Source organism: Pterocles gutturalis, unplaced genomic scaffold (assembly GCF_000699245.1).
Source record: "Pterocles gutturalis isolate BGI_N339 unplaced genomic scaffold, ASM69924v1 scaffold2332, whole genome shotgun sequence".
NCBI lineage: Eukaryota > Metazoa > Chordata > Aves > Pterocliformes > Pteroclidae > Pterocles > Pterocles gutturalis.
Window position 1 is genome coordinate 118923 of NW_010112383.1, and position 12666 is coordinate 131588.

Consider the following 12666-nt stretch of genomic DNA (forward strand, 5'->3'; position numbering starts at 1 on the left):
ACAACAACAGCAGCAGCAGCACCACCAACTTATTTCATTAAGAAGATCAATTAGAACAGCCTCCTGAGACAGAGCGACAACTGCCCTATCAGTCGGGGAATTCAAAGTATTCCCGGAGAAAACACTGTCAACTACACAGCAGGGAACATTCCTCTGCTGGCAGCCAGCAAGTTATGTAAACTGTACGCAAAAACAAAGTCATCTATCTCCACCTACCTCTTCCATCTCAAAGGAGTCCTTCTGCTGCAGCATTAGATTCATTATGGACGGGTTTGCAAGGGGAGCACAGGGTTCTCTACCTAGTGATGCCACAGGCAGCCTTTGTGTTGATGCGCTGCTGTTGGATGTACTGGAACTGCTGCTGAGGCTTGGTGAGCCCAAAAGACCAGATTCTTCACATGGTCTATCCTGGGCACTTGCCAACCTGCTGCTTTGCACATCTGCTCCAGGCACAGTACCCTCTTGCTGATCATCAGTCCCAGCAGGCAGGTTTCCAGGTTTATGTGTGTCCACAGCATTTGTCTGACTACTGGCCATTTCCTCCTTTACAGTAGCCAAAAAAGAGGGAGAGTCTTTCTTTTTAGAATATTTCGGTAATTTAGATTCATTTTTAACATCATTTTCTTCATTCCCTGGTTCAGCTGGACTTTTCCCTTTTTCAACAGGTGAAGGAGTTGAGCAGCCGCTGCCATCAGCTTGCTGTGTGCCGCACAGATTGAGCTTTGACAAAGTCTTCATTAACCGACTGGCTGTATTGCTGCGATTTAAAGGGGGTGGGCTGGGTGCCTCTTTGCTGGAAGACACTGAATTCACACTACCAATTTTCTGCAAAGGAGTCCCAGAGACTTGAGAATACAAGGAAGAAAAAGCATTGGCCACAGTAGTAAGCACTTCAATCTGACGAAAACGACCTGCACAAGAACAAAACATAAGGCAGAGTTTACAATGATGTTTGCTGTCATCACATCCCAGAACAGTTGATCCATCTCTACACGATGGTTTGAATTCTCAGACAGCTCTTTCTCTGTATCTGAAGAAGGAATTTTCATCATAACCTCTGCCCACTCCCAATCTCCTCCTACTTATATCCAGGGTACCAAAGGTTGACTGAACACTGCCTAGTCATATAACGTGAAAGACACCACACAGTATCGAAAAATAGAAAAAACCTTTGCAAGAGTGTTTGTTAAACACAGGAGGAGAACAGCAAGGAAAGCTTTCACAAAATAAAAAGGGACACAGGTAGGCAAGTGCAAGTTAATTTACAAAGTGCTAGAAAGAAAAGTCTTACTCGCATTGCTCTCTCCATCTACAAGCACAAGAGGACATTTCAGCTATGCCCTCGTTTCAGGAACTCTCATTACTGACCCAACCAAGCTCCTCGCCAAGTCAACAGAAATACTGGCCCAGATTTCAACAACAGAAGTAGGTCACTGCTGACAGCTTTCAAAAATCCCACCCAGATACTGAAGAACACATGAAAAAGATGGATATCACTATTTGTTTCAGTGCTCTAAAGCTACAACAGAAGACAAGCTTAGGAGCAAGAGACAGAAACGATACAAACCAGGAGGCAATATATTTTATGGATGCCTTTAATTACCCTCCCCCACTATAAACCCCTTGCCCTCACCCCAAGGCGTACAACACTGACAGTCACCTCTTGCTATATTTAAGACCAAGCAAGAGTTTTATTATGGATTCTGAATGGAATTTGGCCTTTAGGCTGTAAAGAGCGTTTGCCAGAATATTAGATATACACCTTCTTTTGAGGTTGTTTACATAGTTCAAAAGCTTAAAAATAAACTTTGCTTCAAAAACATACTTACTTGTTAAAGCAAAATTTGGATTTTCCACTTCCATGCGCTGTATTTGGGCATTCAAAAACACTTTGATATCTATCCCTCTGGCAAATGACGATGAATTAAAAAATCTCGCTGGAATTTTTGAAGCAATATCTGGTTCATCTCTTCCAAACCCGAGGTTGTAGAGCACTTCTTCAGGATCTTCCTCATAAAGCTCCAGTAATTCAGAAACACTAGACAAATGAAAAGATGTTTACTATCTACTTGTCTCTTTTTAAGACTCAGTCCCTGAATTGCTAATTCAGCCCAGTAGCCAGCTTGGTCTATTGAACATTTGATTCCTACAGCTCAGTGTGCTTTTGGAAATAATTGTAGAGATATCCGCACCTGAAGTTTTGGTTCCCATCGACAGAGACATCGGCTCAGCCACATTTCAGATCCAATCCTATAATTTATAAAGTCAGCCCTTACAGTGCAGAGCTCCAAATTTAAAATGTCATTAAAATTTCAGATGTTTCTAACGTTTAGGCCCATTTGTTAGCATTTACTGCAAACCACAACTGAAAAATAGCAGTTTTTCAAGCAACCAAATGAAAAGTCCCTTCTCAGCTACTAAACGCAACAATGCACATAAATCAAGCCAAGTCCATTTAACTGAGGAACAGAAGAAATAAGTTTTGCCAGTAAAATGCTGCCAAATTCCACTGAACTGTGCCATGACCTTCAAAGCATAGTACTCCTTTACCTTGAAACGGTCGCGCTGCTTTTTCCAGACCCCGTGGAGTTCATACTTCGCCCCTTTTGGTGGAATTGCAGCCGCCTCTCCTTCGCCAGCACACCATTGCTGTCAACACAAGCAGAGAAGACTCCTGCAATAAACCCCTTTCGTTTAGGGTCTCGATTCTCTGCCTCAGAGGAGAGCTAAGCCTCCAGTGCTGCTGAATTTCTCTTTTCCTCTTCAGTGTTATCTGGTTTATATTAGCCATGTCATTTATTGAAATACAATAACAAAAACGAGCCCTGGGACGCCTCAGTAAAAACGTACATAGACAGTAAGAATTTGAAGGCAAATGCAAGCTGAGAAAACAAATCCCTGATCTCCCCTTGCTGCCCCACCCTCCCCGATCCCACCCTCCTCCAGCCAGGAAGCCCAGCCTCGGCTGAGCCACCCTGCCCGGTCTTTCCCTCCCTTCCCATGCCGCTGCCTCCTCCAACAGGACCACCTCTCCATGGCAGGACCACTTCTCTCTCCATGCCCCAGGTACCCAGCCCCACTGCACCCCCAGCCCCAGGTACCCAGCTACCCCACACTCCCAGCTGCCACCCACGAGCAGCGCAAGGCTGCGGGCTGTCTCAGCACCAGCTGGGGAAGCTGAAGAGGCTCCAGGCTGGAGGAAACAGAGCAAGATGAGCTCCAACCCAGACTACCAGCCAGTTTCTTTCCCAATCCCAAACTGTATCCTCCCTGCATCTAGAGAAGCCGCCTCAGCATTAGGTGTACTGTTACTGCCAATCTCTCTGGGGGTCAAACCCTCCCAGGGTGAATTTTACCATACAAATCCTAACACATGCAGCAGAACAACCACGGAGAAACCAAAGAAGACAGAGGATTCACCTATATGTGCATTTACGAAGCCTGGCTCAGGAGCAGTAGCGAGGATGCTGCCCACACAGGCTGTGCTGGTATGTGCTGAAGTCTCAATGGGGTTTTAGTTTCAGCACATTTTATTTAGAAGCTCTCCCTGTAAAGCAGAAGCCTCTCCTCTCTCAAAGTCTTTTTTTTCCTCACACCCAAAGCACATCTGTTCTGAAAGGTAAAACTAATTTTCCCATGAAATGACGAGGCATCAGTGAGGCAAAGAAGGTAAATTATACTAAGTTACTCAGATCTGTCATTTCTCTGTTTTCCTCCTGCTACCTCAAAAACTACATCAGGTCTGCTGGAAGAACAAAAATCTGCTTTCTTTTCTACATGTCCTAATGACTGTTTCTGCGTTACCTGGATCTCCTCCTTCCCTCTCACATAAACAGACATGACCAGAAGAGCTTTAGCTCTGAGGTAGCCTCCACAACTTCCACTGCCCCCTCTCCCTCCTGCCCTCCAGTATAAATATTTCTGTGAAGTAAACCAACAAAAAAAAAAAAAATGTTTACCATGTTTCCATTTGGGTATCACTCCGTAGATGATTAGCTGTAGAGAAACATGAAGAAGTTACACACAGACCTCTTCAGAACTACACTTCCCACAACCAGCAGGCAGCGAGCACATTTACCAATACTCCCGCAGAAGCCAGATTTTTCTCTTCCTATATAAATGTGACTGCCAGGGGTTTCCAGTATATGGCTGATATAAAGATGATCTCATTTATTCAGGATTTGTTTAAAATAAAATCTCACATGGACACATGTTTACGTACTCTCATTAATCGCATTAACTTGAAATTTAATGTGCAGTAAGCTAGTAATTGTTATACAAACCATTTATTGGTTTGCAATTGAAGAGGCTTTACCAGCTGCAGGGTTGCTCCCAGGCTGGAAAGCCAGGAGGAGAGGCAGGCACATGAGCATTGCTCCTGTGGAAAGTAAAGAGCAAAGAAAGACAGCTGGTCCCATGGCCAGGTACTGAGACTATATTCATTAGTCTTTTCACCAGCACGGTCTGCTCTCAGCATGGGGCAGGGCCCCGGCTGCCCGAGCTCTGCAATCCATGGTGGAGCCCACGGTGCTGATGGGACTGGTGGCCACACTCGGAGTCTAGAAGGCTCTGGAGGAGTTCAGTCACCAGGTACCAAGCACCCTGTCACCAGCCTCCCCCAGGGAAGTCAGCACTTTCTGCAGCCAGATCAGCCCAGCTCCACAAGGGAACATCCCAGGCAGTATTATCCTTTCAGAAAATCAACACCCTGTCAAGCCAGAGAGTTAAGTCCCAGCCTTAAATTACAGGTTCTCCAAAGAGGCATTAACAAACCCGCCCCGGGAAACAGGCAAGGAGCACGCATATGCCATAGCAGCCCTCAGATCAGCTACAAAAAGAGCGAAGTGGTGTCAAGGGCACTGCCAGGAAAACCCCGCACCTCGACCCGCTGTGCCATCGGGGCACAGCCAGCAGCTGAGCGCAAAACAAGGAAACCTCACAACCGCTCTCCTCTTTTCAGAGGCATCACAAAGAAACCTAAATGTATACAAAATGGAGAGGCTGCATGTCATTTTTTTTTTCTATTCTTGCCTATAATAGGAAGGTAAGCCTCCCTATATGGATTAGCTAGTGACTAGTACGAACAGCTGAACCATGGGTTTTAGCAGCTCGGCAGCGGGCTGGGGTTACAGGATCAGGCCCAATGCCCCCCATACCATTCCACAGGGCTCTGGCTTGTCTCTGGATCCAGGCAGTCACAGATGCACAAGGGTAGGCCATTCATGCCAGCCTCAAAGGGGCTGTCTGTCCAGCAGGGCATGCAGCGCTGCTCCGAGCAGCTCTGTTGTCCCCTTGTTCTGGGACAGGAAGCAAAGCCCTGCAGAAACACCCACGTCCTCTCCCAGGAAAATCAGCCAGCAACTCTAGTATAGGGACCTTTGTCATCTGAAAAGGAGGGAAACGACCTTCTGCCTAAATCGTGCCAAAGGGTCATCAAAACCAGAAATCCTTGGAGATGATAAAAGAAAAAATTGAAAAGAAAAAAGTGACATGATGTTTTAAAATGTACCAACTCTTTATGTTCTTGGTCATATGCTCAGAGCTTAGCTTATTGTTACAGAGAAACTTTTGCTGCAAAATCTTTGTACTGCAGGCAATCTAACAAGCAGAAAAGACTTGTCAGAAAGAAAATTTAATCCTATTTAATCTATTGCAGTAAGGGACTCATTTACTGCTTCTCCATCATTATAAGATCAAGGTCATTATCAGATCAACTGTTTTCCTTAGAAGTCTTGAATCTTTAAAAATTAAAGATATTTCCTTCCTCCAGGCCCCGTCCCACTACTTTTGACACCACTGGCAAGAATGGTGTGGAAAAAAAAACTTTCTGCTATATGAGTTCTGACACTTTGCAAAAGCTGTAGCTCAAAAAACATTAAAAGCTGAAGACAGGGAGCAGTTTTGCCTTTTTTACAGTGAAAACAGATATTGTCTTATATCCCTTATCCTGCAGATACTCCCAGGACCTGGTTTGTGAGACCGTTTTGTGCTATTTTATTTCAGGATGCTGCTGTTAGAACAGGATCCACAGTGCTTTTGTTTGTTTGTTTACAGACACCTCTAACCAATGATCAACAGAGAGGCTAAAAGTCTTTTTCTAACAAAGAAGTCCACCATGAACAGGCACGTCTTCTTCCCCTTAAAAGAGAACAGAAAGAAAAGGCAAGCAAAGCATATATCTTCGCTGATCCAAAACACGTATTCAGCTTTGGTGCTTTCATTTGTAAAAGCACTTAGCCCTTAATGGGCTTGCCTCTTGGCTGACAGAATTTCATTCCTCCTTTCAAAAGCTTGCACATGCCACTCCCAAGATGCACAACCCATGGATGAGAAGAGCAAGTAGGAGAAACCACTTTCCCACAGCCTTGGTGAGTGCTCAAGGCTGCACTGCCGCTGTGGCCATTAAAATGAGAAGGTAGAAGTAAATTCAGGGCTGCCTCTGACCTTCAGAGGTAGTCTAATAAACTCAAAAAGCAAATCTTGCTGCATTTTTCTATGTGCTTCATGACGGCTTTTTATCCAGCTTTATCAACTGCTTTTGACCAGAAGGGAAATGCTGTCTTTCAAAATAGAAATCAGATGACTGAACATAATTTTTTTTTTCTAGAAAGAGAGTCATAATCCTGACACACCCACCTTCGGCTCCCAGGGATAAATCATCTTCAAAACTTCCTCCATTTCTCACCAGCATGCCTGAAAATGTACAGTTAGCAGTTCAACAACTAGAATGCTGCAGTGTTTTCTTTCCAACAGCTTAACTAAAGATACTAGCAAGACACTTCAGTTGATACAACAGGATATAACCAGACTATATTTACAATCCCCGAATTACTCATACACTAAGAACGCACTAAGAAGTGAGAAACTACATTTGAGAATACAGAAAAAATTATTCTGAAAGAGAACAACTACAAGACCACTTTAGTTTTGTGCTCAGAAACATCCCTGAGTCAACCTGCAAGCACATTAGTTGCAAGTGGGAAGCTGGAGGTAACACCCAACACATCGGTGCCTTCTGCTGGTATGTTATCTATCCTCCAGACATCTTACCAGGGGGATCCAGAGTCTGAGTCCAGCTTAGGCATTCCCCTCTCTCTCCCTGTACCAGATTAAGAGCTGACTACAGGCACAGCAAGTAATTCCTCTGCACCCTGTCACTACCTGAACATTCTTGCTGTACTTTGAACTTCAGTACTCAGACCTGCTCAGATAGTAAAATTTTCAGGCGTGGCAACCAGAGTTATTAGAGGCAGAGACTGCCTAACGCTCGCCAGCTCAGAGTGGGAATTACAACCTCCCCATTCCACATATTTTGAGGGGTTTTTTAGGGCTTACTAAACTCTCCAGAAAGATTTACTTGGGATCCTTTTCCCCTTCTCCACTTTCTCAGGCACAACTGCTTCACAGCGAGAATAACTCAGCAATGCCGACTAGGCTGCAGTTTGTGCGGCTGCTAAAGAGCCGACGTCTCAGGTGAACATCCATGAAAGCATAGTTCCCAACAAAAGAGATTTCAGTAGGTAAAGCCTTTCCTTACCCTTCAACAGAGGATTGCTTTGCTCATCCAGGGAGGCTCCCAGAGGCGTTCTGAAACCACAGAAGAGATTACTACTACTTTAAAAACTTGCTGCTTCATGTCCTTCCTTACAGCGTGTAACAAGCTTGTGATAGCAGCAGTTGTCCCTCCCTCCGCCCCCAGAAAGCACAAACATCTGAGGACTGGCAATAACTTCCTAAACAATCCCCAGCCCTCTGAATAAATACGCCTTGTAGTGAAAAACAACAAAACAGGTTAATAATAACTGTGACCCTCAGACACGAGTCAGTGGCAAAGCTTTGCTGTCAGCAGCCTTCTGTCGAGGAAAATCATGGGCTTCTCAGCAAAACACCCAGAAAAAACGGGCATGGGTGTTTGAATGGATTAATTCAATCTTATTTATATGACAAAAACTTACCATCTTTCTACAGATTTAAAACTTCTTGCAGAGAGGGGTGAAAAGCTGTATTTGGTGATGAGGAACAAGATAAAAATCTTGACAGCCATGTTAGCTGTCACTTGGCAGTTCTGATACTTTATATGTTGGCTCATATTTGGACGATCCCTCCTATTGCTGTCCCCTGAAGAGCAGGGAATTTGCTGAACCTCCCGGTGCCCAAAAGGAGCAGCAGCAATCACACAAACGACAGGTCCAATCCCTCTCTGGGTTCATGCTACACTTGTTGACACTAGCTGGATGTTACCACATCTTGTCTCCGAGACATGTTTTACCAAAGTCCTGTCACTATTAAGTAGCTCAGCGTTAACTCTCAAAGCCCAAAACAAATTCAGAAATATAATACTCATAAAGAAGGGGGAAGCAGATGATTTATGTGCCTATATAGTGTATGTTTCATTTGGGTTTTTAATTAGACAAACACATAAACCTGCCCAAAGACCTGAAAGCAAACAGTGCTCTGATACAGTATTTGTTTTGGTACCATGTCCAAATCAAGCAAGGGAAGCTTGCACCTGCTTTCTAACAGACCTTACACTTCACAGCCTTTTTTTTCTTTCCTCTCTGAAAAGAGTTTGCTCTTTTCCCTTGGGCCTACTGATAGGGAGCAAGCTCACTTCAGCCTCTCTCTTGCGAAGCTCCACTGCGGTGAGACGCCGAGGCGAACAGCCAGAGCACCTAGGTGCACGAGCGTGTTTCGGGTGACAGGACAGACTCTGCCAAGGCTCAATCTCCCAGGTTTCTGTGTGTCAGTCCTCTCAGGGTTTAAAAAAACTTCAGGCATATTGTCTAACCTGCCACGCTACAACAAGCCTTATGTTCTGAGGTAATAACTATGCTGGTTGTTTACTCTCTGGCTTTGATGGGTCCACTCCCATCCTTTTCTCTCTCCTTCCCTGGTGGCTGCTTCCATGTCTCTACACTTTCAATGCAGAAACTTGCTGGCAGTGACTTTGACAAGGTCAGTGCTGCACGCACCAGCTGCCAAAAAATGGTAAAAGCAACCACGAAGCTGGCATTTTCTTTCACAAATCAACTCCATCACCTCTACAGCGTGTTAGCAGCTACCAGAAAAGCAGCCCTGTCAACCCCCACCTGCTGCCCTGCTCACATGGCTGGACACAGGCATAGCTGCCTTACAACTCCTGCCTTTGAAAAACTTGCATTTGAGAACTAGACACAACATGAGTTTAAACAAGGGACACAAACACGCTGCTGGACAACAGCATGGACAGCTCTGCCCTCCTGTGCCAGGCAGTTTTTCACCAGCCAGGCGTGCAAGCCGGCTTGGCCAGCTGTCGCAGAGCAGCCCCGCACGCTCAGGAAGGCTAGGGCTGGGGGACCTTCCCACTTGCTGGGCTCCCTGCCGGAGGACTGTCACGGCAAGTCCCCAAAACGTCCCAGCAGCCTTCACACAACAGCCAGGGAAGCGCAGCACAGGGACCCTCCCAGCAACCACAGGGCAGCCAGAGGAAAGAGCAAGTAAGCAGGCATGTGCCTGAACCAAGGGATCCTATGGTTTTCCATTTCTGTTCACTCATTTATTATTGTATTTCAACACATATGGCAATAACTTATCCCAGTACTGGTGCACAAAAGCACTGAATAAACTCTGGATGCCCACACTGCCAGGGGCTGTAGGTACTGAGCAGATCAGAGGACCAGGTGCAGCCCCAAGGCTGCCTCTCATCCCACAGGCTGGTTTGCTCAGCCACCAGTTGTGGTAGGGTGGTCTTCAGGAATGGGACAAGGGTTTTGCACTGTGCTGTAAAAGTGTTTAAAACTCAGCTTTTAAAGTCTTAATTGCGCAGGAGCCATGTTTATTTTAAACTAGAAGGAAAAGATCTCTTCTTTCCGAGGTATTTCAAGAACTCACTTGCTGCGTATCTACAGGAGATGGTTCCTAAACACCTCCCGCATCTCCTGTATTACTGGCAGAGTTTACACTAAATCAAAATAATACATGTCACCATAGAGTTAACAAAAATTTCTTAATACAAACACTTGTGTTTCCTGTCTTAGCTTTACAAGAGTTAAAACTAAAAACCTTTGTAAGCTTTCTTATTAATTCCAAATGCCTTTTCAAAATATCAGGGAGAGAGCAAAGGATGCCCTTCTCAAAGGCGTGAAATTCCCAAAACATGAATGAACCTGAAACTTTGGGTAACATCTCACATTTCTTAAGCCTCCATAATCCTTATCACAGTGTGATACATACTTGCTTTTTTTTGTTTGTTTTGCTGTTGGTTTTTAAAACAACAACAACAAAAAACAAACCCCGTTTGTCTACCAAGTTAAATAGCATGGGATATTAGGAACCCTCCTCTCTTCTCCAAAGCAGATGTGAAACAGAGATGCCAAATAATAAGAGCCCCAAACCACTGACACAAATATCAAGGGACAACTAGTAATTCTTTTTATCCATATTATAGCACTGTTGATGCTTTTGGAAACAAACAAAGGAATAAATCTTACAAGCAGATCTGTTTATGCATTGGGTTGATATTAAGGTTTTTTGTGCTGCTGCCAACTCGAAACAGAAAATTTTTAAGATTTTTCAAGTGTCAGTTTTCTTCTGATGCACATTTCACAAAGGCTTATAGAAACTCAGACAAAATGGCAAGGACTGCTTTTAGAAAAAACATAACAGATAAAATACTTTATTTCAGTAACTGAATGTTCACTTGTAGTAACAGTTATATTTTTGCAACGGAGCTAACTTGTAAGAATGAGGTGGTGTGATGGACCAGAAACAGAACCTTAGTCTGCGTGCGTTTTGCCCACACTGTACAGCAATCAAAGCTCCACAACAAAAACTGTGTTATTAAACAAATAGGAATTACCAGGGAGGACAACAATTGTAAATTTCACAACAACTGTTGTTTTTAAGCATTCTTTTTTAAACAATACACTATAATATCTGTAGAGCTAGTCTATTATTTGTTATGCTGTCCTCTTTTCCTTTACACATTGTTATCAAGAGACAATCAGTTCAGGGTTTCTATACATACAGTCACTTTCTAACAGTGCAAGTTGAAAAATCACTCTAGTGCACATATAGTTACTAGCTATACTTTAAAAGATTGCTGTGGAAGGGCCACAATGGGTTTCAGAAACTTGCATTAACTAAATTTGCATCTCTGCATTAGCAAAAAGCATAAACTTGCGCTTTATTTCCTCATGTGTAAAATATGGAAATAGAGTGTAAAATAAGAATCCCATATTTTGGGAATCAACTGACAGAGATGCAAACACATTCCACAGAAGCATATGGTGCCGGTTTTAACAACAGATACCTACACAGCACATGAATAAAACTGTAACCTTTGTGTTATTATTTGAGATTTATGACTATCTATTAGATGTTCACTTTGTCAGTTTGCAGTTTTGTGCTATTGCTTAAATTCTATATGGAAACACTAAGGGTGACAGGGCCAGGGAAGGTTCTAGTCAGAAATCCTGCAGATACAGAGAGAAGTGACACTGCAGCGTTAGGAAGAATTTCTCCCTTAGGGGCCTCTTCCTCTTCCACTCCTCCTCTTTTTCCCCTCTTGGCTCAAAAAATACTTCTAATAAAGCACCAAAGTTATAACACTTATTTTTAAGGACATACTTGGCTAGACCAACAGGACGCCAGATTTCAGGTAAAGTCAGAAAAATCTTCTCCCATTTGGCATTCTGGAAGAATGGCCTGTCAGGTCTGAACATCATATTTCAGGGATACAGTATGATTTCAAGTGTCTAGCTACCAACACCCCCTCCAAGGCACAGCCTGTAGATATCTGATGAAAACTGTACGAAGGACCCCATAGCTACGAAGCAACCCACACTTCAGTTATGGGGGTGAGCTCAGCTCAGCCACGGACTGGATCAAAAGATCCCAAAGGCACACCTAATCTCAGAGGTAAATTTTTATGGTAACATAGTTGCTCTGAAAAGGAGAAGGAAACCAGAAATATCAAGTAGGGGAGGTCTTGAAATGTCATTGTTAACTACTGCAAAGATAATTGTTAGCTTCTTCTGTCAGCTCTGGCTCCAAGGGCTGCTAGGACTGCATGGAGAAAAAGACGGGGCAAAAGCAGCTGCTACTGGATGTAGTGTTTACACTTTTATGTAACTGACAAAGAGAAACTAATGTTGTCGGATTGTTCCAAACACGGAGGAAGTATTGTATAACAGTAACAGAAACATGGAATACAGACACCCCATTGCAAGTTAAGGATGTCAGTCCACATGGCAGACATGGGGAAAGACATGGATAAATCGAGTTAGTCTAAATTGTGCCATCGCTCCCTAAGACCCCTAAGCCCAGCGGCCACTGCCATGTAAGCTGTGTTTCTTTACCTCTGCATCAAAAACCAGGCAAGGCAACCGGAGACTTTAAACCAGAGCCTCTTGGTGAGAAAAAGAGCAGCTTCCAAAATAACGCTGCCTTCCTCACCCTGAACTGAGGCTGAAAGTCTTCAGCCTCACTACACACAAAGGCGAGAAAAGGTGCCACACGCCAGCTCTTCTCTCGCCGCTCCCCCTGTCACCCCAAATGAAGGTGTAACCCACGCCACACCGACGGGCGCTGGGACTCCAGAAGGCTGGTGGCAGCGCCAGGACAAACGCCGCTGCAGCGCGCAGCGGTGCCCGCGCCGGCCCACGGGAGAGGCCGCCACCGAGATTT

At 44.4% G+C, this 12666-nt stretch overlaps 1 protein-coding gene across 1 annotated transcript in view; it reads right to left on the minus strand.

The window, feature by feature from the left end:
* The window catches only part of SSFA2 (sperm specific antigen 2), a 34654-nt gene extending 27070 nt beyond the window's left edge, over window positions 1–7584 (minus strand). Inside the window, exons 1-6 of the mRNA XM_010074001.1 lie at window positions 7538–7584; window positions 6637–6693; window positions 3960–3996; window positions 2551–2649; window positions 1830–2038; window positions 217–911 (exon numbers count right to left, since the gene is read on the minus strand). Of these exons, the coding sequence (XP_010072303.1) occupies window positions 217–911; window positions 1830–2038; window positions 2551–2649; window positions 3960–3996; window positions 6637–6691 (1095 nt within the window). The 5' untranslated portion in view covers window positions 6692–6693; window positions 7538–7584. The remainder of the gene's footprint in view (window positions 1–216; window positions 912–1829; window positions 2039–2550; window positions 2650–3959; window positions 3997–6636; window positions 6694–7537) is intronic.
* Window positions 7585–12666: the final 5082 nt, after the last annotated feature.